General features: G+C 41.6%; 1 protein-coding gene across 2 annotated transcripts in view; it reads right to left on the bottom strand.

The window, feature by feature from the left end:
* Positions 1-443: 443 nt before the first annotated feature.
* LOC137261233 (glycoprotein 3-alpha-L-fucosyltransferase A-like) overlaps positions 444-27,161 on the bottom strand; it is a 135,534-nt gene continuing 108,816 nt past the window's right edge. For both annotated transcript variants that reach the window (XM_067798944.1, XM_067798945.1), the window contains 2 exons: positions 25,111-26,574; positions 444-6,153 (listed from right to left, as the gene is read on the bottom strand). In XM_067798944.1, the coding sequence (XP_067655045.1) occupies positions 5,811-6,153; positions 25,111-26,111 (1,344 nt within the window). In that variant the 5' untranslated portion in view covers positions 26,112-26,574 and the 3' untranslated portion in view covers positions 444-5,810. The remainder of the gene's footprint in view (positions 6,154-25,110; positions 26,575-27,161) is intronic.

Below are 27,161 nucleotides of genomic sequence, written 5' to 3'. Positions count from 1 at the left end.
ATAAACCGGAGAAGACTCGAAACCCGATCTTCCGCTCTCAGAACTGAGGCTCTATCTACTACACCATCTTTATAACGCAATTTGGTATAAACCGGAGAAGACTCGAAACCCGATCTTCCGCTCTCAGAACTGAGGCTCTATCTACTACACCATCTTTATAACGTACTTTGGTATAAACCGGAGAAGACTCGAAACCCGATCTTCCGCTCTCAGAACTGAGGCTCTATCTACTACACAATCTTTATCTAATTCCTTTGATGTAAGCCCGGCCTTCCGCTGTCCCAGGAGACTATCTACTACACCACCTTTATAAAGGTCTTTTGGTATAAGGCAGGCAAGAATTGAACCCCGACCCTCCCCTCTTCAGGCAGGCGCGTTATCCACTAAACCACGGAAGCGGTGTTTGCACGTGAAGAACACTACACAAACAACATACACAGGTGTTTATTAATAATAGGACGGTTTATTTAGAAACTTCAACTGAAACAAAAACAGCATGTTTTTTTCGATTTAATCCTCCATCTTTGCTCTCCCAGCCAACAGAAGAAGCAACGGAAAGCAAATTTCCGTATTATTGCTAACTAAATATGAATGAAGTTCACACACCTACCCTTTCCCCACATGTGAACGTCTCAGGTACAAAGGGAGGTAATGTCCAAAATAAGACAGCACTTTCGCCTACCGCTAATCAAGCACGGCAATCGTTCAAAGACTGGCACACACAGACCCTCGTTCATCCATACACATTACACCTGAACATTTCCAGTTGAGTCCCGGATGGAATGATGGGCTGTAGTGGACGTTAAAAACTAGGCCCGTTCTACGAAATGTTCGTAGCGCTAAGACGATCGTAGCGGCAATATTTTAACTTACGACAGTCGTGGCGTCACGATTGCTTAGTGGAACGGGGCCCTAGGTCCCAATCAACAAAGCGTTCGTAGCGCAAAAGACATTCGTAAGCATATGATAAACTATAGAGTTACGACAGGTCGTAATGTTAAGAACGCTTTGCAAATCGGGACACCGTAGGGGTGACATCGTTGCTATTTAAACTGCGGGGCCTATATCTTATATACTTGCGCCTTTACCAAGCATGGAAGAATTGGCGCCTTTTCCAGACAAGCACATACAAGCCGCTTATCAGACAGACTCAACCTCCAGCAATGTCAATAGAAACTCCGTCACCAGAAAATTGCTTGTTATCTTATTCTGTGATATAACCTGAGAAGTTTCCCACGTGAAATCACATCCTGGCAACGTAACCATTTGCTTATCAGTCTTGTAACATGTAACAGCCAGTGGAGATGGAGTCCACGTTTGCTTCTCATGCCTCTGTACAACATCGCTGTGATGTGAGGATGGGTGTTTCAAAAGTGTGTCATTTTTGTCATAACGCATGCACACAATGCAAGGCGAACCCCACAAGATGGGGATGACACAGCGTATCATGAGCAGTTGGACTCGAAACTGCGGTCAGCGGATCCTGGTACAGACTACACATGACATCAGAGAAGGCGGACTGCTAGTTACTATCTACAGATGTTCGAAGCCTAACGACATCCGTAGCTTATGATTAACTAAAGAGTTACGACGGTTTGTGGATTGGGACCAAATCGACCATAGCGCTACGAGGATCCTTTCGTGGAAGAGGAGCACTAGTTCATCCTCCTCAAACCCTGGAGCTCTACTTGTTAACGAAACATGTATATATCTCCATTGTATCTATATAATCTATTCCTGTCTACTACTTTCGGTTTATATAGATATATTTCCCCGAATTTGTACGTATGTGTGTGCGTGCGTGCGTGCAAATGCAGGAGTCTTTCAGTGTGTGTATGTGCGTGCATGCTCGTGTAAGTGTGCGTACGTTCGAGCGTGCGCAACAGTGCGTGTTTAATCTCACACAAACTACACTCACACTACTGGCTCCGTGCAGCGCCGCGCAAAGATACCCAGAATTCCGGCAAGTCGGCAATACAAGCTTCATTCACACAGTACATAGTAAAATCTATCAACCGAAATTTCCCGTCGCTCCCCTTACGCCATTATCAAATGCCCCTAATACACAGAAACACTCCACGTTTTAAATATGACTAATTGCCACTAGGCCGGAGATATGGGAGCGACATCTTAATATCTTTTTACAATTCACTGATTGTATTGATAAGTAACATCATGCAAGCCCTGTCGCTGAACCTAGAGACTGATAGTATGGACAAATTATTCGTGAATCATGAAAATTATACACTGTTGTGTGGGAGCTAACACATTTGTTGATACAAAACCGAAGATGTGATCCCTGACAGGGATGGGAACAGTGGGCCCCAATTTCTCGAAACTAACTCAAGTCCTAGTTTTGACTGAAGTTCGAGTCGTTACCCAAATTAAATGTATTTCCCAGAATAAACTGAAATTGACATCATGCTTAAACACAGTAGACAATATGAGCTGAGTGTTTGTTTGTTTTTAAAATACAGTTGAGCGAAACATTTAGCTGTTTCAAATTGTCAGTTTCAAACTGGAATAAATACTAAAGTTTGTTTCGAGAAATAGGAACACATCGATGGTGATTTTTTTTATGAAATGGAAGTCTTTGCAGACATGTAACAAACTTCATCAACACGTCATAAACTAACATAAACAACAAGTCTATAACAATTTCAATATTTACACAATCAAACAACCTATTTTCAGTCTATTTTACCACATTTAGATGACAACCCGATTCCGTTACACACTTGACCCGAGTTTCGACTTAAAGGGACTGCGCTCGACTCAATATCACGCCAGGGGAACACCAGAAATGGACCTCATTGTACACAAATGGGGTATCGTACCCGGAATATCGGCGTGATGAGCGAACGTCTTAACCAATAAGCTACACAGCCGTCCCGAAAATGTCTATTGATGTCAACAGATGTTGTAAGATCGTTATCGACGATGTTTCGAGAAGATTTATTAACAAGCGACTCGATTATTTGACAAACCAAAACGACATTGGGAAACGTGAATCTAGCACACTCAATCAAGGGACATAACTCTGCAGAACGGCTGTCAGACGAGAGGGTCCTCAAATAACAGTGGACGTTTTGGTTTGCTCAGCAATTCAAGCGTGCAATCCCTCGATTAATGGGTAAAACGCTGGGTCGTGTTGAATTAACTCAAGGACAGCTGTTATGTGTTTAGTTAAATCGTTCTAACTCAAGTGACAGGCACAACTTCAAAAACCTGAACATCATCCCGGGGCAACCGCCTTAACCAAACACTTAAACCCGTCACAAACACCAATAGCAAGGTCTGTGCAACCCTCCCAATCTCCCCCCCCCCCCCCCCCCCCAACACGTTATTTAAAGAAATATACTTTCAAGAAAGTTCAAATCGCAAACAAATCTGGTATTAACTGCGATCGAAACGGTTTTTGTGAAAGTTACCCGCCCATGGTTTTCACTGCCCGTGTACCGACCAATTCAACGTCGACATGAGGGAAGAGATAAGGGAGATAACTCGTATCACCTATAACCGAAAGTCACCGATCTATTTTCACTTATTTGAATATGTAATCAACATCTAAAGACTTTCGAGATTTTGTTTTTCCGTTAGTCAGTATTCCAATGTTGAATTTCTCGCAGAATCGACCCGACTACATGTACAATCAAAGGGACTGGCCGCCATGTTCTTGATACTTTCAACCTGCACTGAGGCTAGTTTATAACTCGACTAACCAACCATTCGACGTTACACACATTCTTTAACTGCACATACAAAGCTTATCAATTACACAAAAATACCCCCTAAGGGAACTGAAAATTCATGAATTATTTCCGCTGTCATGTATAATTCAACCCTGAACATCAACGGTTAACTCGAGTTATTCGTGATTCTTGGAGTGACATCACCCTCCAATCAGTCCTCTCTAAATGAATTCATTTTCCTTTCGCAAACCTATAAATATTTCATCAGCAGTACTTGATACTCCGGGTCCTCAAGAATATATGTATGGCATACCCCGACAGTTAATCGTATAGATACTCATAAAAACAAATAAGGGAACACAGGAAAGTACAAGTGTTCCTTTATTTATTTCCAGAATTCCACTCACAATCCAAGAAGTGTGAAGAAACCCGGAAAAATACAAGAAAACGTGCTCCCTTATTCGTTTTCATGAGTATATTTGTATAGACATGAATAGCTTCTGTTGGAGAACCTGATCATTTTAAGCCGAAATCAGCGAAATAGTCCTGTCGTCGGCTTCATTACATTGTGTGAGTGAGTTTAAGTTTACACCGCTTTTAGCAATATTCCCACAATCTCACGGCGGGGGAAACCAGGCATGGGGTTTACGTGTATCCATGTGGGGAATCGAACCGTTGTCTTCAGCCTGACGAGCGAACGCTTTAACCACTGAACCACTGAACGCTTTTGTGACAAGCAGGCGGGGCAAGTAATCCGAACGAATACACTTGGTTGCTACAGGTAGATTGGGGATTAAGCACGTGCAATACATGCTGACCGTGGCGTGAAATCAATACTACTACTACTACTGTTTAACATGTGTCTCGCATGTGTCAGGAAAACACCATCACGACACGATTCGCACGAGGAAATAGAACTTTTCAATATTTATACGAGAGCCTGTTTCCCTTTTGTTCCAAAGGTAATGTTCCCATATATGCAAATTGGGGTCATCTGTTAGGTCGTGGCTCCCCTAATACTTGTCAAGCAGTAAGCCACCCCACCGCCCCGGCTTCTCTACAGCTGGGGGTCAGAGACAGTGGACTTAGACAGTGTACATATGTCGAGCGATGGGCAACGATCGCTGTGACGTTACTGAGTGAGTATGGCTTTACGCCACTTTTAGCAATATTCCAGAAATATCACGACAGGGGATACCAACATACCCAATACAGCCATCTACGGGTTACCGTGTGCAAGAACGTTACCATGGAAATCAAGAAAACCCTTTGATGGAAAGAGCAGGAGAATGACAGAGAATTATGTATGATTAGTTGACTTACAAGATTCTGGATTCAGTTCAAAGAATACAATCTGACGCCATCAGTAACACAGAGAGAGTGTCTTTGTCAGTTTAAAGCCTAGCAATTAAATTGAATATTTTGGTTCATGTTTATCTTTCACTGACACTGATAACGAATGTGTAAGATGGAGACTTTTGTTCAATGAGCCTATTAAGAATGATTTGAGGTCTGCGTCGGGAATTCGAAAAGTGTGACTAGCGAATAAAAAGAAATGCGGACGGATCGAACCTGGTTTTCTATCACCCGCCGAACATATGGTTTGACAGCAAGTATGGCGGGAAAGAAGCTATAGTTACAACCATATGGGTTTTAATGGAGAACGCACTTAACAAAGATCAGGGAAGAAAGAAAAGCCCAAAGTAAAAACGAAAATCCCCACTTTAAGCACTCATCACAAAATCGATTTGAGCTTGTGACTTTAACTTCAACAATAAACATCCCCACACACCAAAACCATGACAATGTTCACAAATTCCCACAACAATCGGAATCTTCCGACCAAACTTCCAAACCTGATTCTAAGGAGATTTCTGCCCATGCATATGCACATTTAACCTAAATACGACACATACGAATATAAACACATCTTTTCCTAATGTTGGTAATTCAGATTTAGAAAATAATTATAAAAATATTGCATCTTAGAACGCAGATTGTCCGAAGGCAGCAAAAGACTGGATTTGCCGGTCCACGGGGAATCCCCGTTACGGTAGATAACTCTTGCATCACAGAAGATCACAGACGATAGTATTTGTCTCTAAATCTCGATACCACTCAGCTCAGGTTCATCGAATGATTTCGCCATGATTCCTTCCCTATACAAACATTTGGTCCACGCCACCATTTTTCAACGTCAGAAAACCAAGATGGCGGCTTATTATCCACGTCGTGCAAAAGACTGCAAATCCTGCACCAGAAGAAGGTATTTATGAACGACCCTGTCCCTTTCCATTGAAAATACTCATTATACAAGTCTTCGTTCTGATCTAGCTTCTTCAAATAGTCAGCTAAAGCACGGGGGCTGTCGAAGTCGTCCACGTGGATGAAGGAGTGAGGAGGGGCAGAGCGTCTGTAGTCCGACGGAGATCCCCCCATCACAATAGGAATGACGTCATGTCTGAAACATACCAAACATACACATTGAGGACTGGCAGAGTGAGTGAGTTTGTTCTTACCAAAAATAGGCTTCACACAATGTACACATGTGGGGAATCGAACCCGGGTTATCGGCGTGACGAGCGAACACTATAAACCACTACCCTACCCCTGGCAGGGACACTGATGCGGTAGACAAACGAGTGTAAACAATGATAACGTTGTGACACCATTTTATCTGTTTAGCTAAAAACGTGGGCTTAGGGTGGGTTGTTTAGTGGGAAAAAGGGAGAGACTGTGTGGACGCCAGGTAGATGTTTACATTCATTTAATCGATAAATATTTTTAATTAACTGTGTTTATGTTGGGCCAGGGTGACATCACCGCCGTCTGTGATTACGGATGTGCACATCTGGTCTCGCGTCCTGGTAATGACACACTTGTTATGCACAGTAACCGTATCCATTGAATCATCCAATGGCAAGTTTGATTGACAGCAGTCTGAGTTCAGATACAAGTCAGCAGCCCTTGCAAGTAATACGAGTAGTGGCCCTGTAGTAAGCGAATGAGTTAAGTATTACACCGATGTGGCAATATTCTAGCAATATCACGGCGGAGGAGAGCTGAAATGGGCTTCTCACATTGTGCTCAGGGTGGGAATCGAACCGGCGTGATCGGTGAGCGCTTTAACCACTTGGCCTCATTTTCAGAGTCGTAAGTTCTGCTGTTAAACGGCAACTAATTTAAATCGAGGTCTTCTGAAAATGACGACTTAAGACCGTGTAGGGTGACACTGATAGGATTTGTGGCGATGACAATTATCGATGACGTCAGTCAGCCTGATCATTCAGTAACGTCACACAGTTTTACGACCACTACGACTTGCAGAATCCAAATATCGACAAGCACGGACTGTTTTTTTCCTATCAGTTCTAAGCAGGAGACTGTAGTTCATGTAATATGGAAAACGGTATCAACTGGGCACACCTGAAGTATTGTCGATCTATTGCAGCCTCAATCAATAATTTTCTACTTATCATTGATCGTCATATATTTGTTAGAACACTGCTGCAGTAAATTAAATTGTGTCTCGACGATATTTTATATCGTTCAAATATTAAGATTTTCGATTGAAACCCACATGTACTTGGGTTCTACAGTAGGTGAAGTCCTGTTTATTATCTGTTACCTAGCGCCGTAGTCAATAGTTCAACGATTTCACAGCGGCCTGCGTGTGGACCAGACAATCTGGTGATTGATATCATGAACATGTTTATACAGAAATGAGATGCGATGATTTGTGGGATACATGGAACACGATGCAACTGGATACGCCGACCCAGCATTCGAACAAAAATCTTTAACGCGTGCCCAAGGCGCGCAACTCTGCACAGCAAATTGCGACATCTAAGGCGATTTTGCCACCGTAAATCCGAATCTTCACAGAGTCACAGAAATGTTTTATATGTCTTCTAGAAGTTGAGGACTCGAGGCTAGTGGGTGAGTGAGTGAGTGAGTGAGTTTACTGTTACGAAGCTTTCAGCAATATTCCAGCAACACCAGAGTGGGAACACCAGAAATTTGGGGAATCGAACCCGGGTCTTCGGCGTGACGAACGAACACTTTAACCACCAACCCACAGCCCCGAGTGCCGTTGTACAAAGCGATCTTAGTGCTAAGGTGACCGTAACTCCCATACCTTAGAACAGAAGTAACGTAGCCTTAGCGCTAGGGTTGTTTTGTACAACAGCACCCCGGACAACGATGGTAATATGAATACGAAATGAAGTTCGTACACAGGGTTAATTCTGTACATGGGGTTAATTCTGTACATGGGGTTAATTCTATACCCCCGGGCTATTCTTTACACGCGTATATTCTGGAGATGAGATGGATTTTGTACATTGTTGATATTGTAAATAGGGCTAATGCAGGGTGGTGGTCTTAGGTCTTAATCGTTTTGCAAAACGCCCATTTTTTTATCCAATACTTTATAAGCAGGTCACGTACCCTCATATTGTCACGTGGCACAAACTCACTCATGCGACAAACGCTGTATTCAAATCTCTACCTGTCTCACGGGTTAGAACAAACTGTGTATTATGCTAATGCACCAGCCGTATGTTTCAGGGCTCCAAGGTAAATACGTGAGTGTGCTGTTAGTATGACCTCAACAAAGAAGGTTTGCTGTGGCCAGGGGCAACACACTCAGCCTCGGTGATATTTACATGCACCCTCCTACTTACACTGCGGAAACACACGTGTGAAGAAAAACAGGTTCAAGTCTGTAACAAACTGAATATTTGTTGCTTGTTTCACCCCGAAGACCCAGGTTCGATTCTCCACATGGGTACAATGTGTTAAGACTATGTCCGGTGTCCCTAGGCAGAGATGTTGCTGGAATATTGCTTAAAGCGGCATAACACTAAACGCACTCACTCTATCACGCCACTCTGCAATATTCAAAGGTGATCTGTGAATAGTCCACAAAACCGGTGACTGACACAATGAGCATCATAGACAAATAGCGGAGCTTTTCGCGGCAGGTACACGTTTTGTACGCTTAGTTGACTTAGGTCGTAATAACACCTTGACATCACAGAGTTTGTATTCAGAGATATGATTCTACATATTAAAAATACTTTTAAAAGTGGGACATAGCAGAGTAGCAACAGTGGCTAGCAAACACTTACATTGCTGTCATGCTTGCGCACCAACGAATAGGGTAGGCGGGGATCCCAACACATACGACTCCAGTACAATGCCAAGCCTATATTATAAATTAATCATGAACACGTTATTCTGTGCCAGCCGCCTCTTTCATCTTATACGTTTTTCTTATCAGTAGACCCGTGAAGACCATAGATACTTGATTGGCATTCTAGAAGATTTTATTTGATGAACAGGGAGATTTTTCTGGGTTACATCTTCTTTTTCACTCTGGAGTACAACAATTCAGGGCCTGTTCTGGCCCTATCATCAGGTGGACGTTTAGAACCAACTAACGATGGGACCAGGGCATGTCCTGAAACGTTGCACTCCACAATAAAAAAAAATGTAACACAGAAAAATCTCTCTTTTTGTGAAGATCCCGACTTTAGTAACCCAGGCGAGTAAAAGAAGAGGGTGGTTAGGCTCGCACACATGGTTGACACTCGTCATCGTAGCCCAGTTGCCTAGATTGATGCTCATAATGTTGATCATTAGATTGTCTGGTCCAAACTCGATTATTTACATACCACCGCCATTCATGGAATATTGCTGGTTGTGAAAGTAAACAACAAACAAACCGCATCAAATATCAAATATAATAATAATATAGCGTGCTCTATAGCCACGTTTACGCCATAAAAAGACAATGGAAAATTGACATGATTTTCATGTCTCGTCACTATATTTATATTGACAAAACCGACAAAATCTAATGGACGGAACACCCATTTTCATATTATTCAGAAGAGTATATTATATATATTATATCATAAAATAAAAACTACCAATGCCCGTACGAATCGTTGAACAATAATCAGATTCAAATAAAACTTTATATTATCCCCGTTCCTGTTTATTAATTACATCACATTGCATTATAAATGTATATCAGCCATATTGCAACTGTCTTCAATATCTCCTGTCAGACTATATTGTTTATGGACGAGGAAGAGTGAGTGAGTGAGTGAGCACGGTATTACGCCGATTCAGCAATATTCCAGCAATATCACCGCGGGGGAGACCAGAAATGGGCTTTACACCTATGTGGGCATCGAACCCGTGTCTTCGGCGTGATGAACGAACGCGCAAACCACTATGTTACACATAAGAGGACTTCTATACTAACAGGACTTCTGTAAATTCCCTGAGGCACAGGGGCTCAGTATAGTTTACAAACGCTATGACAAATGTCGGATGGGGAATTATAGTAAATCATTTTCAAGAATATCACAATGAAGAGAATCACGAGTACGTTTTATTTCGCCATTTGTCAGCCATCCTGTACCACAACGTAACAGGAAGATGAAACAATGACACCCTCAATGATACTAGGTCTCGTTGCTGAGGGATATCCGTTATCTGAGGACGCTACTTCACAACGTCCCTTCAGTCTGGATGAAACTGTCAACGCTGTCATATGAATGAAAGTGTCACAATGTGATCAGCAGATCTTACACAATGTTATCGCCAACAGTATCTGACAGGGTGCGCGCGCGCAAGCACTCTCTCACACACTTACTATCAATTACAGCTTGTGGATTTTTATTTTAGTTTGTCGGTGGTTTAACTTTAAAGTCGCCTTCTGCAATATATCAGCTATACGGCGGCGATAAGTACATATTCGATTTTGGACCAGACAATCCGGTGATCAGAATCATGAGCATCGATCTAAGCGATTTGGATACGATGACGTGTGTGAACTAAGTCGGCGATTCCGTTAGAAGCCCAAGGGCAAGCATGGCTTCCGGTTCTATCCCGGACCTTCATGCATGTGATCCGAGCTTGTGCATAACAGGATTTGGTGGCCATACTTGCTCACATGGTTGATAAACATCACCAAGTACTAATTGCATAGAGATCTATGACAACGGTGTCTTTAACTGCACATTGTTTTCCAGACACGGTTACTAGTCAGCGAAATATCGCTGAATGCAGAATAAAACTATCACCAAAGAAACACAAAAAGTACCAAGATCAATTTTATCAATTAATGTTTTCATCCACATACTGATAACACAGAAGAATTTCACTAACTCGTAAAATATGTCCTCCTCAGATAAAGGGTGTATGAAAATCAAACATACTTGGGCCAAGCACGCTGTTCTACTACTGTCCGTGTTGTTCGCCAAGGTTACAGTATAAGCCCCGTCTTAATTATGTTTTCTGTGAGCTTTACAAATGAGACACGTTATAGATTATGCTATTGCTGTTTGAGGCTAATCTTGATGATGATTGGGAGATTTAACATGAACTTTACGACATAATACGTACTTTGAACACAAAATGTTTAAAGTCGCAAGAGGCTTATCCGGGGTCCTTTTAATATGATAGGCTTGAAAAAAAGACAGCTAAATGCATTACAATAATTAGCACTAAACCTTGAGTAAACAAAAGACATTACAACAGAAATTAAAGGCAGGTACACGCTTTTCGACTATAAGATACAGTAAGTTACTAAGATTGAGAGAGGGAGTGAGAGTTTAGTTTTACGCCGCTTTTAGCACATTTATAACCATATATCACGTTAAGGACAACAGAAATAAGATTTACATATTGCGCACATGTGGGCAATCGAGCGTCTGGTTTGGGCGGGATGAGATTGATAGAAAGCAATATGAAACTAGTTGTAAGTGTGTTCATTAAAAACGTTCTTTACAACGTTTGAAATTTGTTCTTGTTTTAAGCATGTATGAATATTAACGTCTTCATCTGTAAATTGGTCCAGAGCACGTGGCGCTACAGGATCCAAAAGCATTACTTCCTTTTTACAAGATATTTATTTCACGGAAATGTTTACCTCTAATAGTAAAACTGGATCCACTGAAATGGTGTAGTGAATTTTATGAATCAACTGCCATGACCCATGAAGACCCCGGGTAGAATAGGCCTTCAGCAACCCATGCTTGCCATAAAAGGCGACTATGCTTGTCGTACGAGGCGACTAACGGGATCGGATGGTCAGGCTCGCTGACTTGATCGGCACATGTCATCGGTCTCCAATTGCGCAGATCGATGTTCATGCTGTTGATCACTGGATCGTCTGGTCCAGACTCAATTATTTACAGACCGCCACCATATAGCTGGAATATTCCTGAGTGCGGCGTAAAACTAAATTCACTCACTCACACTGTATATCATTCAAGGGTTAGTAATATCAACACCTATAATTGGAGTGACAATGGTTTAACAGAGCCATGTTCCAAGGCCGTACTGAATGTTGAGCCCATGGATGCACACTGGACCAGGGCCCTAGATTTTCGAAGCTCTCTTAGCGCTAAGATAGTCGTAAGTCTATGTTAATGTATGGCACTTACGTCTTTCCTGGGGCTAAGAGAGCTTCGAAAATTTAGACCCAGACTTTCAGTGTGACGTGCAACCGGTTCAACTACCTGGGTAAACGCCACCCGTCATGGGCTACATAAAAATCAAATCTTACTGTATGCTAATGACGTCATGACCTATTGCCATGATTAACTTTTAAGTGGCGACCTTCACCTTCGGATAGGTACTTACATTTTACACACGATATATCTTACGGCTACCATTAATTATGTATGCATTCTCGAAATGAGCCTCTACTGTATGTGCAGTGGCAAACCGGGAGATCAATTTCAAACGGAATTTCAGTATTAACGTATGTGTGCATGAAGCCGTGCGTGAGCGTGTACGTGCGCGTGCATGTGTCTGTACGTATTACTCGGGTGCCCTTGAATTAAATCATAAAGACACAAGTCACCAAAAAACACAAACAAAAGAACAACAAAAATACGTCCCCACAACCCCTCCCCACCAAAACAAACAAACAAAAAATAACAGGCGTTCTTTAACTTCTATTGTGTTGATTTGAGGATGAAAACCCTTTATTGCTTTATGAGTCTTTACTTTAGCTCATGATCCGTTACCTAAACAGAATTTTATTACACAAAGCCAGTTGCTCTATATATCTGGTTCTTGCTGACAGACACTTAAACCGACCCACGGTCCTCGGACAGTCGTGTAGGACACAACCAGTTGGTTGACTACATGACAATAGCCTTTTACCATGCGATGACGTCAGGATTGACACAGATATTGTATATCTTTCATAAACAGCAGTGTAGCGAAGCCAAATATGATACCAGGAACATGTGTTCTCGTTGCTAAGCTACAGCTTAATCGGTACCATCAATGCGAACAGTCGTTTAACACGGTGGTATAACAAACATCGGAAGTCTGTATTCTATCTCACGAAACGATTTGAATCGGAAATTGGATATGAGTTATGTTTGTCATACCATGTCAGGGGCGGTGGGGTAGCCTAGTGGTTAAAGCGTTCGCTCGTCACGCCGAAGACCCGGGTTCGATTCCCCACATGGGTGCAATGTGTGAGGCCATATCTGGTGATATCGCTGGAATAGTGCCAAAAGCGGCGTAAAACCAAACTCACTCACTCATTCCATGACAGATACGAAATATGAAATAATTGCTCATGCATGGGTGAGTGGGCTAGTACAATTTTACACCACTTTAAGCAATATTCCTGCAATATCACGGCCCGGGGCACAAGAAACAGGATTCACACACTGTACTCATATGGTGAATCGATCGATCGATCTTCGGCGTGACAAGCGATCTCTTCAGCCATTGGCTAACCCATCATATAGTTTTGTCATGAAAGCATGTATACACAGAAATACGAAAGAATCAGTTGCTCCTCAACAGACACTTGCGTTTTCTAAGATTTTGTCCGGATAAACGTTTTTCCGGAGATCCGTATATCGTCAGTTACTTCCCTTGCCCACATTTTGCAACAGCAAGGAAGAACAAAAACAAAAAAACCCCAAACCCTCTGTTGTATATTACGTAACATTATGCATCATGTTCCCATAGTGATCTCGGATGGACGAACAGGCGAAAGGAAACTTGATAATTTGAAAAAGACGACTTTTTTCACAGTATAACTTCACTGGGCATAACGATTTACCATTTAAAGTTTGTTTCCCTTTTTCCTGGGCATGGTTTAAATGTAGGGATTAAGATTATCGTAGAGAAGTGCTGTGAGTTATATTGATGGTGTGGATGTCATGCATAAAAAATATTTACATAAAGTGGAGTTCAGCACAAATTTATACACACACACACGCACACACACACGCACGCACGCACCCATCCATCCATCCATACGTACGTATGAATTTGTGCTGAACTCCACTTTGTAAAAAGGATAGTTTTGCAAGGCCTTAGGAAGAAGTTAATTCCAATGAGTGATGCACTAAAATACGTACAGTTACCTCTTGCTATAAACAGTCATAATCTCTATATAGTCTCCCTGTTATGACGAATAATAATGTCAACTAATTTCACTTCGTAATATGCGTAGTTATGGATAGTTCGACAAAGAAGTGTAGCGAGATGCCGAAAATAACCCAAGACTTCGTCATATTCGTATTTCAATGAGCGTGTTCGTTTTAAATGCAGTGTACTGCATTCCACTTTGGCATGAGATATTAGAGCATGCGAGTTGCTTGCACTTTTCCTTCCGTCAGTATACGGGTCTCTCCGTAACTCTGGTGCGTCTCTTCAAAACAACCTTAGCTCTAAAACTGTTGTAATCCTGTGCTCCGGCATGAAACTAAAGGTTACCTTGATAAATACTTTCCCAATACTTTCATACAGATTTATAAGTCTAGCCCTGGGGTTGTTTTGCCCGACGGCGCACTGACCGACCTGCAGGCTTGTTCCGAGATAAGACGATAGCATCTGTCAGTGTTCCGGAAATACCCGAGTGATGCATTACATATAGATACACCTCCGTGAGCGATTGGTCATGAGCAGACTACAACGGGGTAGATATTTGTTGCGAAGATTAATTATTTAAAGCTAACAATCGAAGCACAAGGCAAATCAATGACACAACATGAACTCATCTGTAACTGAAACCTTACACGATCATACCGTAGTAAGTTCAATAATTTGTGCCACTTTCAGATTATTAATAACCAGGTAGATATAATCGCCCAAAGACAGGAGAATAATCGCTGTAAATGTTTTGACACTAACACCACTGAGACGATGTTCATTTTTTATTAATGCAATGAACGTTTCATTCCGACGAGATTGTCCTAATGGTTCATGTTGATACGGATTTATATAACCACAAAGAAATATTAAGTAAAAAACCCTAATTTCATAGGAAAGTAATATTTGAGAATATGAAGTGACCGCTTGACAGGCCAGTCATTTGTGACGAGGGCGTATGGGGTAGCCTAGTGGTTAAAGCGTTATCTCGACACGGCGAGGTCCCGGGTAGCCTAGTGGTTAAAGCGTTATCTCGACACGGCGAGGTCCCAGGTTTTCCCCACATGGGTACAATGTGTGAGGTCTGTTTCTGGTGTCCCCGCTGTGACATTGCTGGGAAATAGTTAAAAGTGGTGCAAAACCACACTCACTCACTCCTTTGTGACGATATCCGCCATTTGTCAATGAGGTTTGCCTACTTGCACTCCAAAGTGAATATTAGCTTCATGAGAGATTAGCTAACCACAAGTGCCCATCAGTTTACATTATTCATGTCCATTCAGGTGGAACTAAATTATTCACTGCATGTATAATCTAATCAGAAAGCAGCACGTTCTGACGTTAATCAGTGGTGTCCAATTTCTGTTAATATAAACTGTCAACATGGGTAACTAAAAGGTTTGTACTTGTATTCTGTGACGTTAACCGGTGTGACACAAACCAAGCCCATGGACACGATGTTTCTGGTCCAGCCTAGGTCTGTGCCCTCCAGTGTCCGTTTAATAATGTGAGTGAGTGAGTGAGTTTAGTTTAACGCCACACTCAGGAATATTCCAACTATATGGTGGCGGTCTGTAAATAATCGAGTCTGGACCAGACAATCCAGTGATCAAGAACATGAGCATCGATCTGCACAACTGGGAACCGATGACATGTGTCAACCAAGTCAACGAGCCTGACCACCCGATCCCGTTGGTCGCCTCTTACGACAAGCATGGGTTACTGAAGGCCTACTCTACCCCGGGACCTTCACGGATCCGTTAACAAAGGCTTTACGTACTATCAGATCAATCTGCAACCGTTTTGCGACATTAATGTGTACACTTTTCGTAGGCAAAGTATCAAAGTGACCCGTGAAAATGAGGGGTAGAATTGGTCTTCAGCAACCAATGCTTGCAACAAAAGGTGACTATGCTTGTCGAAAGAGACGACTAACGGGATCGGGTGGTCCGGCTCACTGACTTGATTGACACATGTCATCGGTTTCGAATTGTGCAGATCGATGCTCAAACTGTTGATCACTAGATTGTCTGGTCGAGAATGCCGCCCTGTAGCTGGAATATTGCTGAGTGTGGCGTAAATAAAAGTCACACTCTCACTCACTCGTATCAAAGAAAGGGTATTGATACACTGGGGTACAGCTTGTATGTGAACTTAATCCATCGTTGACCTTCAAAGCACGTGACTCACGGACCTTGAACATTTACTCATCACACGATCAGTATTAACGTATCACGTGACGACAACGGACACGTCTGCTCGAAAACAAGATGGCGTCTGGTACTATCAATTCCCCCAACCATGTTAGGAGCGGTACTCGCGGCATTTGGGCATTGACCTCTTAAGGAGAAACTTTTTTTAACTTTCATATATGTTCTCTTTGGTTTAATTGTGTTTGCAATAAAGGCAACTACAATATTCGAGAAAGAGATGAAATATTTTCTTTTCATTATTGAGTCCTTGTACACGATCTACGCTATAGAGATGTAGTTCATACCTGAGTGAACACGATACAATAAGACACACCTTAAACTCGGCCTGCACTCTTCTCCGTGGTTGACATGCAGTCAGCTGAACAAACCACCAAGGTCCAGCTTTGCCGGCTCTTTTTTCGATGAGCCGATCACGCATGCGCAAGGAAAGAGTCTCTGCAAAGGGTAGATACTTCACAAGGCATACGCGTTCTCCCAGGCCTGTTGCTCAAACGCGCATGGTAGTTTGTAAGGGAGGCTTAAAGCTTTCCGGCGATATGTCAAGATGAAATTGAAAGTGGGTGAATGTTTTGAAAGTATTGAACGCCTTGTGGGTGAGGTTGGATGAATAGTAAATCACGACTATATTACGTTATAACACCCCAATTATACATAGTTTCTACCCCCAGGAGCTGGGTTATAATGATAAAAAGGCATGGCCATAAAATTGAGAGCATGAGTTTAGCCAGGAGCCGCTTTGAACAGTAATTCACCGACCTCAGGCCAGAATTCAGCCTCTCGAAAACGATATATACCAATTATAGGCGTCAAGTGAAACATGTTTGATACAAGATATATTCAGTCTGTATCATATTCCCGATGCCACACAAGTGAGCGAGTGACCAACCCAGGTCGTTATATTTACTGCGAAAATATATCTATTTAATATTTTCCACTTTTCATCACCAGCTTTGACCAGGGCTCTGGGGAAAAACTTGAGAACATATATAGGAACACTGCGCTGAAGAGGTGTTCCCTTATTTCTTCACATAATTTTATTCAAATTTAGCGCAAGTTAACCGTTATACTTGTAGTGCCCTCTATATGAAACGAACCTCATACGCGTTTAAGAGAAGTAGTCTGTATTTGAAAGCTATTTGAGCAGACATGGCAGACCCATAAATTATAAACCACTGACAGGTTTACACTGGTGAACCGCCATAAGTGTTTGATATACATGCCTTAATTCAACAAGGATCAACCACATACTGACCCGACCCCACACTGACGTTACAACGGGGTTAGATTGTTGTACATTCCCCGATTTAATGCCAAGGTTGTCGAGAGTTCAATAAATTTCAGCCTGTCTGAGAATTACGGAAGTTTACCGTGGACAAAATGGAAAATATTTCGTTGGGGCATAAATCTGATTTCAAATTTAAGCGACTTTTATCTTATTGTCAATACTTAACAATGAGTGAGTGTGGTTTTACACCGCGTTTAGCAATATTCCAGCAATGTCACAGCGGGGCACAGCAGAAATGGGTATCTAAGGGAAGTAACCAGTACGGGAAAGCATCGATCAATAGAAAAGTGTTTTCTGGGTTGTTTTTTTTTGGTATTGGGTGATCAGAGCACCTGTTATCCTAGCCAGCTGTTGCAGACAATAATTTATTACGTAGGACGTAGGTACAGGATTAAGTGCACAGAAACAATGATGATTGTAACAGTTGGCAATACGTGAATCAAATCAACGTATGTACAGTTAATAATAACAATTAGCAGCATCTGTGGTTGTTTATAACCCGTTCCACTGTAGACCCCTCTCATGAGGTCACGCTTAAAGCATCGGGTCAAGGACGGGGTAGTGTTCCCGATTTGGGGGAGGGACAGGGTTTGTATTCAACATGGCGGAAGTGGATCGTGCATCGACCGGAAGTGGGCTGTGAATCGTGAGAAAAGGGAAATCCAGGTATGTGTTTCGTGGTTAAATTAAAGTAATGTACAGCTGACTTACCATGTGAGTCAATGAGCATAGTTTTACGGTGACTTTAGCAATATTTAACAATATCGCGGGACAGCAGAAACAATCTTTTCACACTGTAACCATGTGAGGAATCAAACCGGGTCTTCGACGTGACAAGCGAACGCTTTATCCATTCGGCTACCTCACATGTATGTGGAGTAAGTATGGTTTCACGATACGTTTAGCAATATTCCAACAATATCACGACACAGGATATCGAACACTTCAAATTAGAAATTAGCCACTTGGCTGAATATGTCAGTAAATATATTCACGAACCAGACAACATGGCGTCCTTTGGATTCAACATTTTCTATAGCGCGTTATTTGATTTTGTCTATGTACTTGGGTCAATGTAAATATTTCAAAATATCTGTCAAATGCTCTTTTATCAAATATGTAAAACCAGTGAAACACTGTTGCTAAAAATGTACAAGCGGATGTGATATAGCCATATTATTGCTCACTGCATGACAATACATTCATAAACCAGTGGGGCGAGAATCGTATCGTTTCAACATGGCTTGTGCATACATTTTCTCAATAATCAGACAACAGACCATTTAACAAGATCTCAAAATGACAAATATTACCGCAAAGATAAGATTTTCAAGGACACACTTGGCTATCTCTGTAAACAAAACGGTCCGACTATTGACAATGTCATAAAATTATTTGTAAAACAATTAAACATCCAAAACGCGGGCTTGCATCAGTATTTTCCAGCCCCAACTGAGCATAAATTAAGTGGGATGGGTTGGGGGGTTGGGGGGTTGAGGGTTAGTCTAGGATATCATGTTTCATTAGGAAAGACTGCGTCACGCACTATCAGCTGTGTGTGGTGGTTTACACGACCAGAACAAGGATACACAGTCCACAATTTCGTAAGACCCTATTTGCATGCGGCAGTGCTTCTGATTAACGCTATAGATTAAAGCGACTGATGTGCAGAAAATGATTTGCTTCTTATTTTGTGAAGAAATACAAATTACCATTTAATTATTTCCATATTTGTTTGCGAATACATAACCAACATTTATTTCCAACAATGATCAGGCTTATCGTAATCACAAGTTGCCTTGGACAAAATGCAAAATAGAAAATCTGAAATGGAATTTTGAATGAAAATATATGACGACAGTCTGTCAGTTTGCCATGTGACTTGATAGTACTGAACTGAAATGCCGGTACAGGGAAGAAAGATGATTATCTGATAGGTGTATGAATATTTCATTACGAACAGGTGGTATGCAGCCTTCAAGTTTATGTACGATGATTGTTTGGTTTTGGGGATTTTTTTCGTTTAACGCCGCACTCAACGTTATTCCAGTTATATGGGGCGGACTCCTAATAATCGTCGAGATCAGATGATCAGATGATCAAGTGACCAACAACATGAACAACGAGCAACGCAATTGTGATACAATGGCATGTGTCAACCAAGCCTAACCAACAGATCCCGTTTGTTGCCTCTTACGACAAGCATAGGTTACTGAAGATCAAACTCAACTCATTCATTCACTAATACGGTTGAACAAACACGTAGACATATATAACAAATGCCCGGTCTTTTAACTTCACAAAGTCTCAAAATATTGAGGGGGGATTTCCAATGAAGATTGGTGTTCTTCGTCTTCTGCAGCCTATGACGGTCAAAACGACCTTTCATCGCGCTGCAAACATTGTTGTCACGGGACAGGTTGATGGCGAGGTCATGATGACCCAAGCAGGAACCTAGTGATTGTTTTATCCACTCCTCCTGTCAATATACTGACATTAGTCCCCGAAATAAACATCACATCTAAAATTAACATCTTCTTCTAGTGCTGAATCAATCTAGACCTATGAGGTCATTCCAGTTTTAATGTATTCTGTGGGTGAGACTGACGCTATCACTTGGTGGGCTCTCTAATGCACCAGAAAGTCCTGAATATTTTATAATACAGCGTACTGTACTGCCCCGGGGGAAGGGCGTACTGAATCAGACATCCTGGTGGTGAAGCAGCGTGTTTCAGGTACAGATTGCTTCATACAGAAGCAATGAGTGATGCATCAAATGCTGACAAACACTGCTTCTGAATCTGAGTGAATTTAGTTTTACGTCGCACTCAGCAATATTCCAGCTATATAATGTAAAGCTGTTATAACTTACTTCCCTTGTAACTCTCCTCTGGAGGAATAAAGAATATATATATTTGCGGGACGGCTCCCGGAAAAAAACGGATGGTAAGGCTGAGCATGACGAGTCTTAATGGAATATGCACATTAGATTTAAGGAGCGAATGAGTCTATTTTAACAGTAGTGAGTGAGTATGATTGCATGCCGCTATTCCAGTACTATCACGACGGGATCACCTAAAATGGGCTTTACACATTGCACCCATGTGGGGAATCGCACCTAGGTGTACGACGTGATAACCTTTAGTCTACCCCACCGCCCCTACAGGGCCGAAATATCGCCACATAGCTTAAATATTGTTGAGTGCTGTTCACAAGGTCAACATATATAAGTCAGTAGTGATCAGTTTTGCAAAAGTGGTACGATCATAGTTATTGTGATTATTGCATGCATAATTGCCAAATCACACTTGTCACTAAACACTGCAACTAACATAGCACGATACTGGGATATATATTTCATATTTCAAATTATTTCCATGTACAATTTTTTCCGTTATGTGAAGCCTTTAGAGCTTGAATCACTGGTAGTTAAAACCTGAATCACTGCTTGTTAAAGCTTGAATCACTGGTAAATACAAACCTGAATCACTAGTGGTTAAAGCCTGAATCGGGGGTATTTAAAGCCTGAATCACTGGTAGACAAAGCCTGAATCACTGGTAGATAAAGCCTGAATCACTGGTTGTTAAAGCTTGAATCACTCACTGGTAGACAAAGCCTGAATCAGGGGTATTTAAAGCCTAAATCGGGGGTATTTTAAGCCTGAATCACTGTTAGATAAAGCCTGAATCACTGGTAGACAAAGCCTGAATCACTGGTAGTTAAAGCCTGAATCACTGGTAGATAAAGTTCGAATCAGGGGTATTTAAAACCTGAATCACTGGTAGTTAAAGCCTGAATCACTGGTACATAAAGCCTGAATCAGGGGTATTTAAAACCTGAATCACTGGTAGTTAAAGCCTGAATCACTGGTAGTTAAAGCCTGAATCACTGGTAGTTAAAGCCTGAATCACTGGTAGTTAAAGCCTGAATCACTGGTAGTTAAAGCCTGAATCACTGGTAGATAAAGCCTGAATCACTGGTAGTTAAAGCCTGAATCACTGGTAGATAAAGTTCGAATCAGGGGTATTTAAAACCTGAATCACTGGTAGTTAAAGCCTGAATCACTGGTACATAAAGCCTGAATCAGGGGTATTTAAAACCTGAATCACTGGTAGTTAAAGCCTGAATCACTGGTAGTTAAAGCCTGAATCACTGGTAGTTAAAGCCTGAATCACTGGTAGTTAAAGCCTGAATCACTGGTAGTTAAAGCCTGAATCACTGGTAGATAAAGCCTGAATCACTGGTAGTTAAAGCCTGAATCACTGGTAGATAAAGTTCGAATCAGGGGTATTTAAAACCTGAATCACTGGTAGTTAAAGCCTGAATCACTGGTAGATAAAGTTCGAATCCGGGGTATTTAAAGCCTGAATCACTGGTAGTTAAAGCCACAATCACTGGTATTTAAAGCCAGAATTAATGGCAGTTAACGCCCGAATCACGTGTAGATTGGTGGAAAACGTGTCCAACAGACTACAATCTCTCAGTTTTGTTTGAAATGTCAAATTCATCTTCTTCGAGAGTCATTTTAGAAGTTGTAAAGATGAAAGAAAATGACTACGTGGATAGTTAACTTCTTTATTGTAGTGAATACGGCATTTCGGCATAGATGCTATATTTACAACGTTATTATGCAAATGATCATGTGCGCTTCCTTTTTTTCTTTCACATTCACATTGACTACAAATATAAATTCATACAATACATATAAATTAAAAAAACCCAGAAAAAACCTACCTGGTTTATAAGTTTTCATATAAACTATATTTACTTGCATTTATGCAACAATTAAATTCGTTTGTGAGTTGAAAAAAAATTGTGCATGAAGATTTGATGTTTTTCAAGCTATCTGACCATTGTTGGCACTGCGGCCGGAACACATGCTATTTATATTTTGTTTCAAGTAATTACATGGATATTTGCCACGCAATGAAATATTCCATCAATACATCGACCGGATACACAGGTGTATGTCAAACGGTTGATATCACGTGGCATGTTCACACTGTACTCGTGTAGATATATATACTTAGCAACAAAAAAAAAATAAGAACCACCTTTATTTTCAAAATTAAAATATTTCATCATGATCCACATGTCACTTAAGTTTAAATTCTCCTTAACCATTTTTGTTGAACATAAATGAAACCATGTAAGAAGACATACACAAAACATACATAACGGTATCATACAGTGAAATGTTGTTGTTGTTGTTGTTGTGGTTGTTGTTGCTACACGCCGCACTCTGTAATAGTCCAACAAAATAGCGGCGTCGTGTTGATAACAGAGGCTGGACCTGACTATCCAGTGATCAACAGCATGAACATCGATCTCCGCAACTGAGATACGATGTCAACCAAGTCAGCGAGACTGATCACCCAACAACAAGAATTTGAGTATCACCACAGGGGTGTCGAAATAAGTGAGTATGGTTTTAGCAATATTTTAGCAGTATCACCACAGGGACTCCATAAATGGGTCCATGTAGGAATGTGGGGAATCAAATCTATATCTTCGGCATGGCGAGTGGACGCTGGGCTACCATATCGCCTGTTTGAAAAAGGTGTCGGAGAGTACAATGCAAACAAACACGCTGGCGTATAGAACATACTTACAAAACTAATAACGTATTACAGGAAAATACTGAAGTACTTATCGGCCATCTGAGAAAGATCCATAATCAACATTTGGCTTTCATATAAATATCGTGAGAATTGTATCATACGTGTCTTTTACAAAAGCGTACATAATTAACAACTTTGTAAGGGTTACGTGTTGGACAAAGAAAATAGGCCTCTCAGATAAATAGGACAACGACTGACTGACTATGGTTGTACGCCGCTATTTAGCAATATCCAAGCCACTCACGGCGGGGGACACCAGAAACGGGCTTTAAACATTATACCCATATGGGGACTCGAACCTGGTTCTTCGAGATGACGAGCCGACGGTTTAACCATTACGCTACCCCATTATACTGATAGCATCACAAACATCTTCCTCTTATCGGTCTAACTATCAGTGAAACGCATCGACAGTCATAAACTTCTCTTCTTTTCGTGGCATTCCTTACAAGTTGAATAGTAACACGCGGACAAGACTTATGGATGAAAAACTTCTTTATCCAGATGAAGCAAAGTTTCAGATTCTTGTATCGTTGTCAAACTAGGAATACCAGCTTAGCAAAGATACAAGAAACTGTATCGTCGCCTCATCTGAATAAAGAAGTTGTTTTATCCATAAAACATGTCCATATACAGTCATACATTTAGCTGGCAGTTGTAACGTAAGTTAGAAAATATGTAACAAAAAATATCGAATTTATTATACGCCATCTGTGGGTCCCAACATCTGACGTCAGTATTGCTCCCTGATCGAACAGGTGGACAGGCCGAACGACCTTTTTGCGTTGGATCATGGTTTCATATTAGAGTTTAGTCGTCGGAATACGTGAATACATGACATGAAGCGAACTAAGGGTATAAGGAACTAAAAATGTTGTCAATGGATTCAGAGAGAGAGAGAGAGAGAGAGAGAGAGAGAGAGAGAGAGAGAGAGAGAGAGAGAGAGAGAGAGAGAGAGAGAGAGAGAGAGAGAGAGAGAGAGAGAGAGAGAGAGAGAGAGAGAGAGAGAGAGAGAGAGAGAGAGAGAGAGAGAGAGAGCCAAGTCAGGTACCTCTATAACTAAAATCTGTTGCTATGCAAGTAAGATTCAGTTGTATTTCACTGTGTAACTACAATCTGCTGTAATGCACCTCAGGTACCACTGTATTTCACTGTAACTAAAATCTGTTGTCATGGAAGTAAAATACCGCTGGAGTTCACTGTAACTAAAATCATTTCTCGTGGAAGTAAGCTACCGCTGGTTGTCAGTATAACTATGTCCCTTGTCATGCAAGTCGTGTACCACTGTAACTAAAACCTGTTGTCATGCACGTAAGATACAGCTGTAACTATAATATGTTGTCAAGTAAGTCGTGTACCACTGTAACAAAAACCTGTTGTCATGCACGTAAGATACAGCTGTAACTATAATATGTTGTCAAGTAAGTCGTATACCACTGTAACTAAAACCTGTTGTCATGCACGTAAGATACAGCTGTAACTATAATATGTTGTCAAGTAAGTCGTATACCACTGTAACTAAAACCTGTTGTCATGTACGTAAGATACAGCTGTAACTATAATATGTTGTCAAGTAAGTCGTGTACCACTGTAACTAAAACCTGTTGTCATGCACGTAAGATACAGCTGTAACTAAAATATGTTGTCAAGTAAGTCGTGTACCACTGTAACTAAAACCTGTTGTCATGCACGTAAGATACAGCTGTAACTATAATATGTTGTCAAGTAAGTCGTGTACCACTGTAACAAAAACCTGTTGTCATGAAAGTGAGATACAGTAAAGGGTCACTGGAGAAAGTCACAGAGTGGCACCACATATATATTGTATATTATGAATACTAATCACTGATAAAAAGAAAAGAATACTTACTGAAGTCCGTTCACGAAGAATTTCTCCGTAATATAGTCTCTGCAATTGGAATTTTCAAAGGCGAGATAGAACTTGTAGTCTTTGTTGAGCATGTCAAAGCACTTACTGCTTTGGTACCGCGGACACTTTAACTTGCCACACGCTCCGTATATATCCACCTGGACGTGTTTCGCAAGCTCGTCGGCGTAGTTCCGACGGCCGTTCCTGGCGCCGCAGTTTGAAACAAACCAAGCAACCATTTTACTTTTTCCCGCAGCATAATTTTTGTCTTGTTTTAGAGATAAAACACTCGAATTGTATGGCACAAATTTTTCATATGGAGCAACTATTGTGGAGTCGTGTCGGTACGTCGCCGTCCAGTTAAAGACGTCTCGGAACGCCCCTAACCCCGACGTATGGTAGGGCGACTCGAGCATGAACAGGATCCAGATTTGTTTCTGTGGGCGGTCAAACCAGGGTCGGGCTGGGTTGTGATGAAAAAGCACTGCATCAGCTTTGTGGCCATCTTGCTTGTTGTCAACAAGTTCACAGTTCTGAACAGCACATTTTTGCTCAATAAACGTCGCCTGCCCCCTCTTAACCTGCCACCCCCCAAATCCGTGATACAAAAGGATTGTTTTCAGAGGGACGTCTTGGCCTCGTTTTTTCGCCTCTAGAACATGCTTCGGTATAAATTTTAACTGATTGGTGATACGGTCCTGATCGTCGTTGTCAATGCTGTAATACACCGGCATTGACGTTGACTGTTGTACATGATGCACGTGGAATGATTTTGAGATATTCTTTGTCAGTTTATCGCTAAAAACATGAACATGATTTTTGGGCCCATCAAAGGTGAGCCGTCTAGGATTCCCCTCCCGCTTGAAATCCGGTCCCCAGGGTAGAGGCTGGTCATCCGTGTCATATACCCACACATCTCTCTTGTACAAGTTCAGTATGAGCACGATGGTAACACATACGCCTAGCGACCACTGGATAATCTTTTTAAGGTAGAACCGCATAGCGTTCTGTACAGGACCAACCTACCTGGTCTGCGTCTGAACCACAACTTCACGCCTCGATAACGCACAGGTAAATCCAATCGAACGAACACAGCGGGTGTTCAGTTGCGAGGCTTATTCACTGTTGCTGTCAGTTTCAACGGAACGTCTCCCCAATTCATTGGTACACAGGTGAATATTTTCAGGTAAAGATCCAGACCTTGAAGACAGACAAACACCCAAGCACAGTATCCTCCAGTTTCATCGACCATCCACTGAACACTTCGACAGCTCTCCACCCGGCCCAAGACGCCTGCGAAACTCTCTTAACGATTTTCATTCGCTCGAAGCTAACAATGCATTGCGGGTGGGAGACTATTAATAGCTGTCACATGACCGTGTTGGTATTCAGGTGAAGGTTGGTCGTAGCCGTTCGGGAGGGACCAGGTACGACAAACCGGGACTGACTCTCCCTGGGGTGTAGCTGCAAGGAAAACACCTGGATTAGGACGTTATCGCAATATACCTGTAATTAGGTGAATTGTTACACAATGTGACTTATAGTGAATCGTGTTTTAATGAATGCCATTGTGTTTGACATGACAACGAAGAGAGCTTGTCAAAGACGATTGTCAACACATGTAAACAGAGATGAGGGCACAGACTTTTTAGTGTTGTTTTTTTCTTTTTCTTTCAGCTGAAATGGATTTATATCACGTGCTTCTAATTTCAGAGACGCGAAGGATAGCTCTAACAGTACACCTCATTAATATTACCTTTATCACTGTTTGTCGACATTGGGTAATATTAGGTAGTACTTTGGTGACGGTATCGTACAGGAGAACCTCGAGGGCTATAGACTAGGGACAGGGTTCGAACCATGCATAAGATGGATGTGAAAAGGTGAATCAGAAAGACAATCGACCGTGGTCGGGTGGATTCAAGCGTTTTTCAGTTTTCCAACTGACTGGTTCAAGACTAAGTATTGCATACCCTAAAACCTGCCTGGTGGCGGGGGACACCAGAAATGGGCCTCACACACACTGTCCATGTTGTAAATTTAACCCGGGT

The sequence above is a fragment of the Haliotis asinina genome, chromosome 14 (genome assembly GCF_037392515.1).
Source record: "Haliotis asinina isolate JCU_RB_2024 chromosome 14, JCU_Hal_asi_v2, whole genome shotgun sequence".
In the NCBI taxonomy this organism is placed as follows: domain Eukaryota; kingdom Metazoa; phylum Mollusca; class Gastropoda; order Lepetellida; family Haliotidae; genus Haliotis; species Haliotis asinina.
The sequence above is the reverse complement of the archived record's forward strand: the minus strand, read 5'-3'. Positions and strand labels throughout refer to the sequence as shown.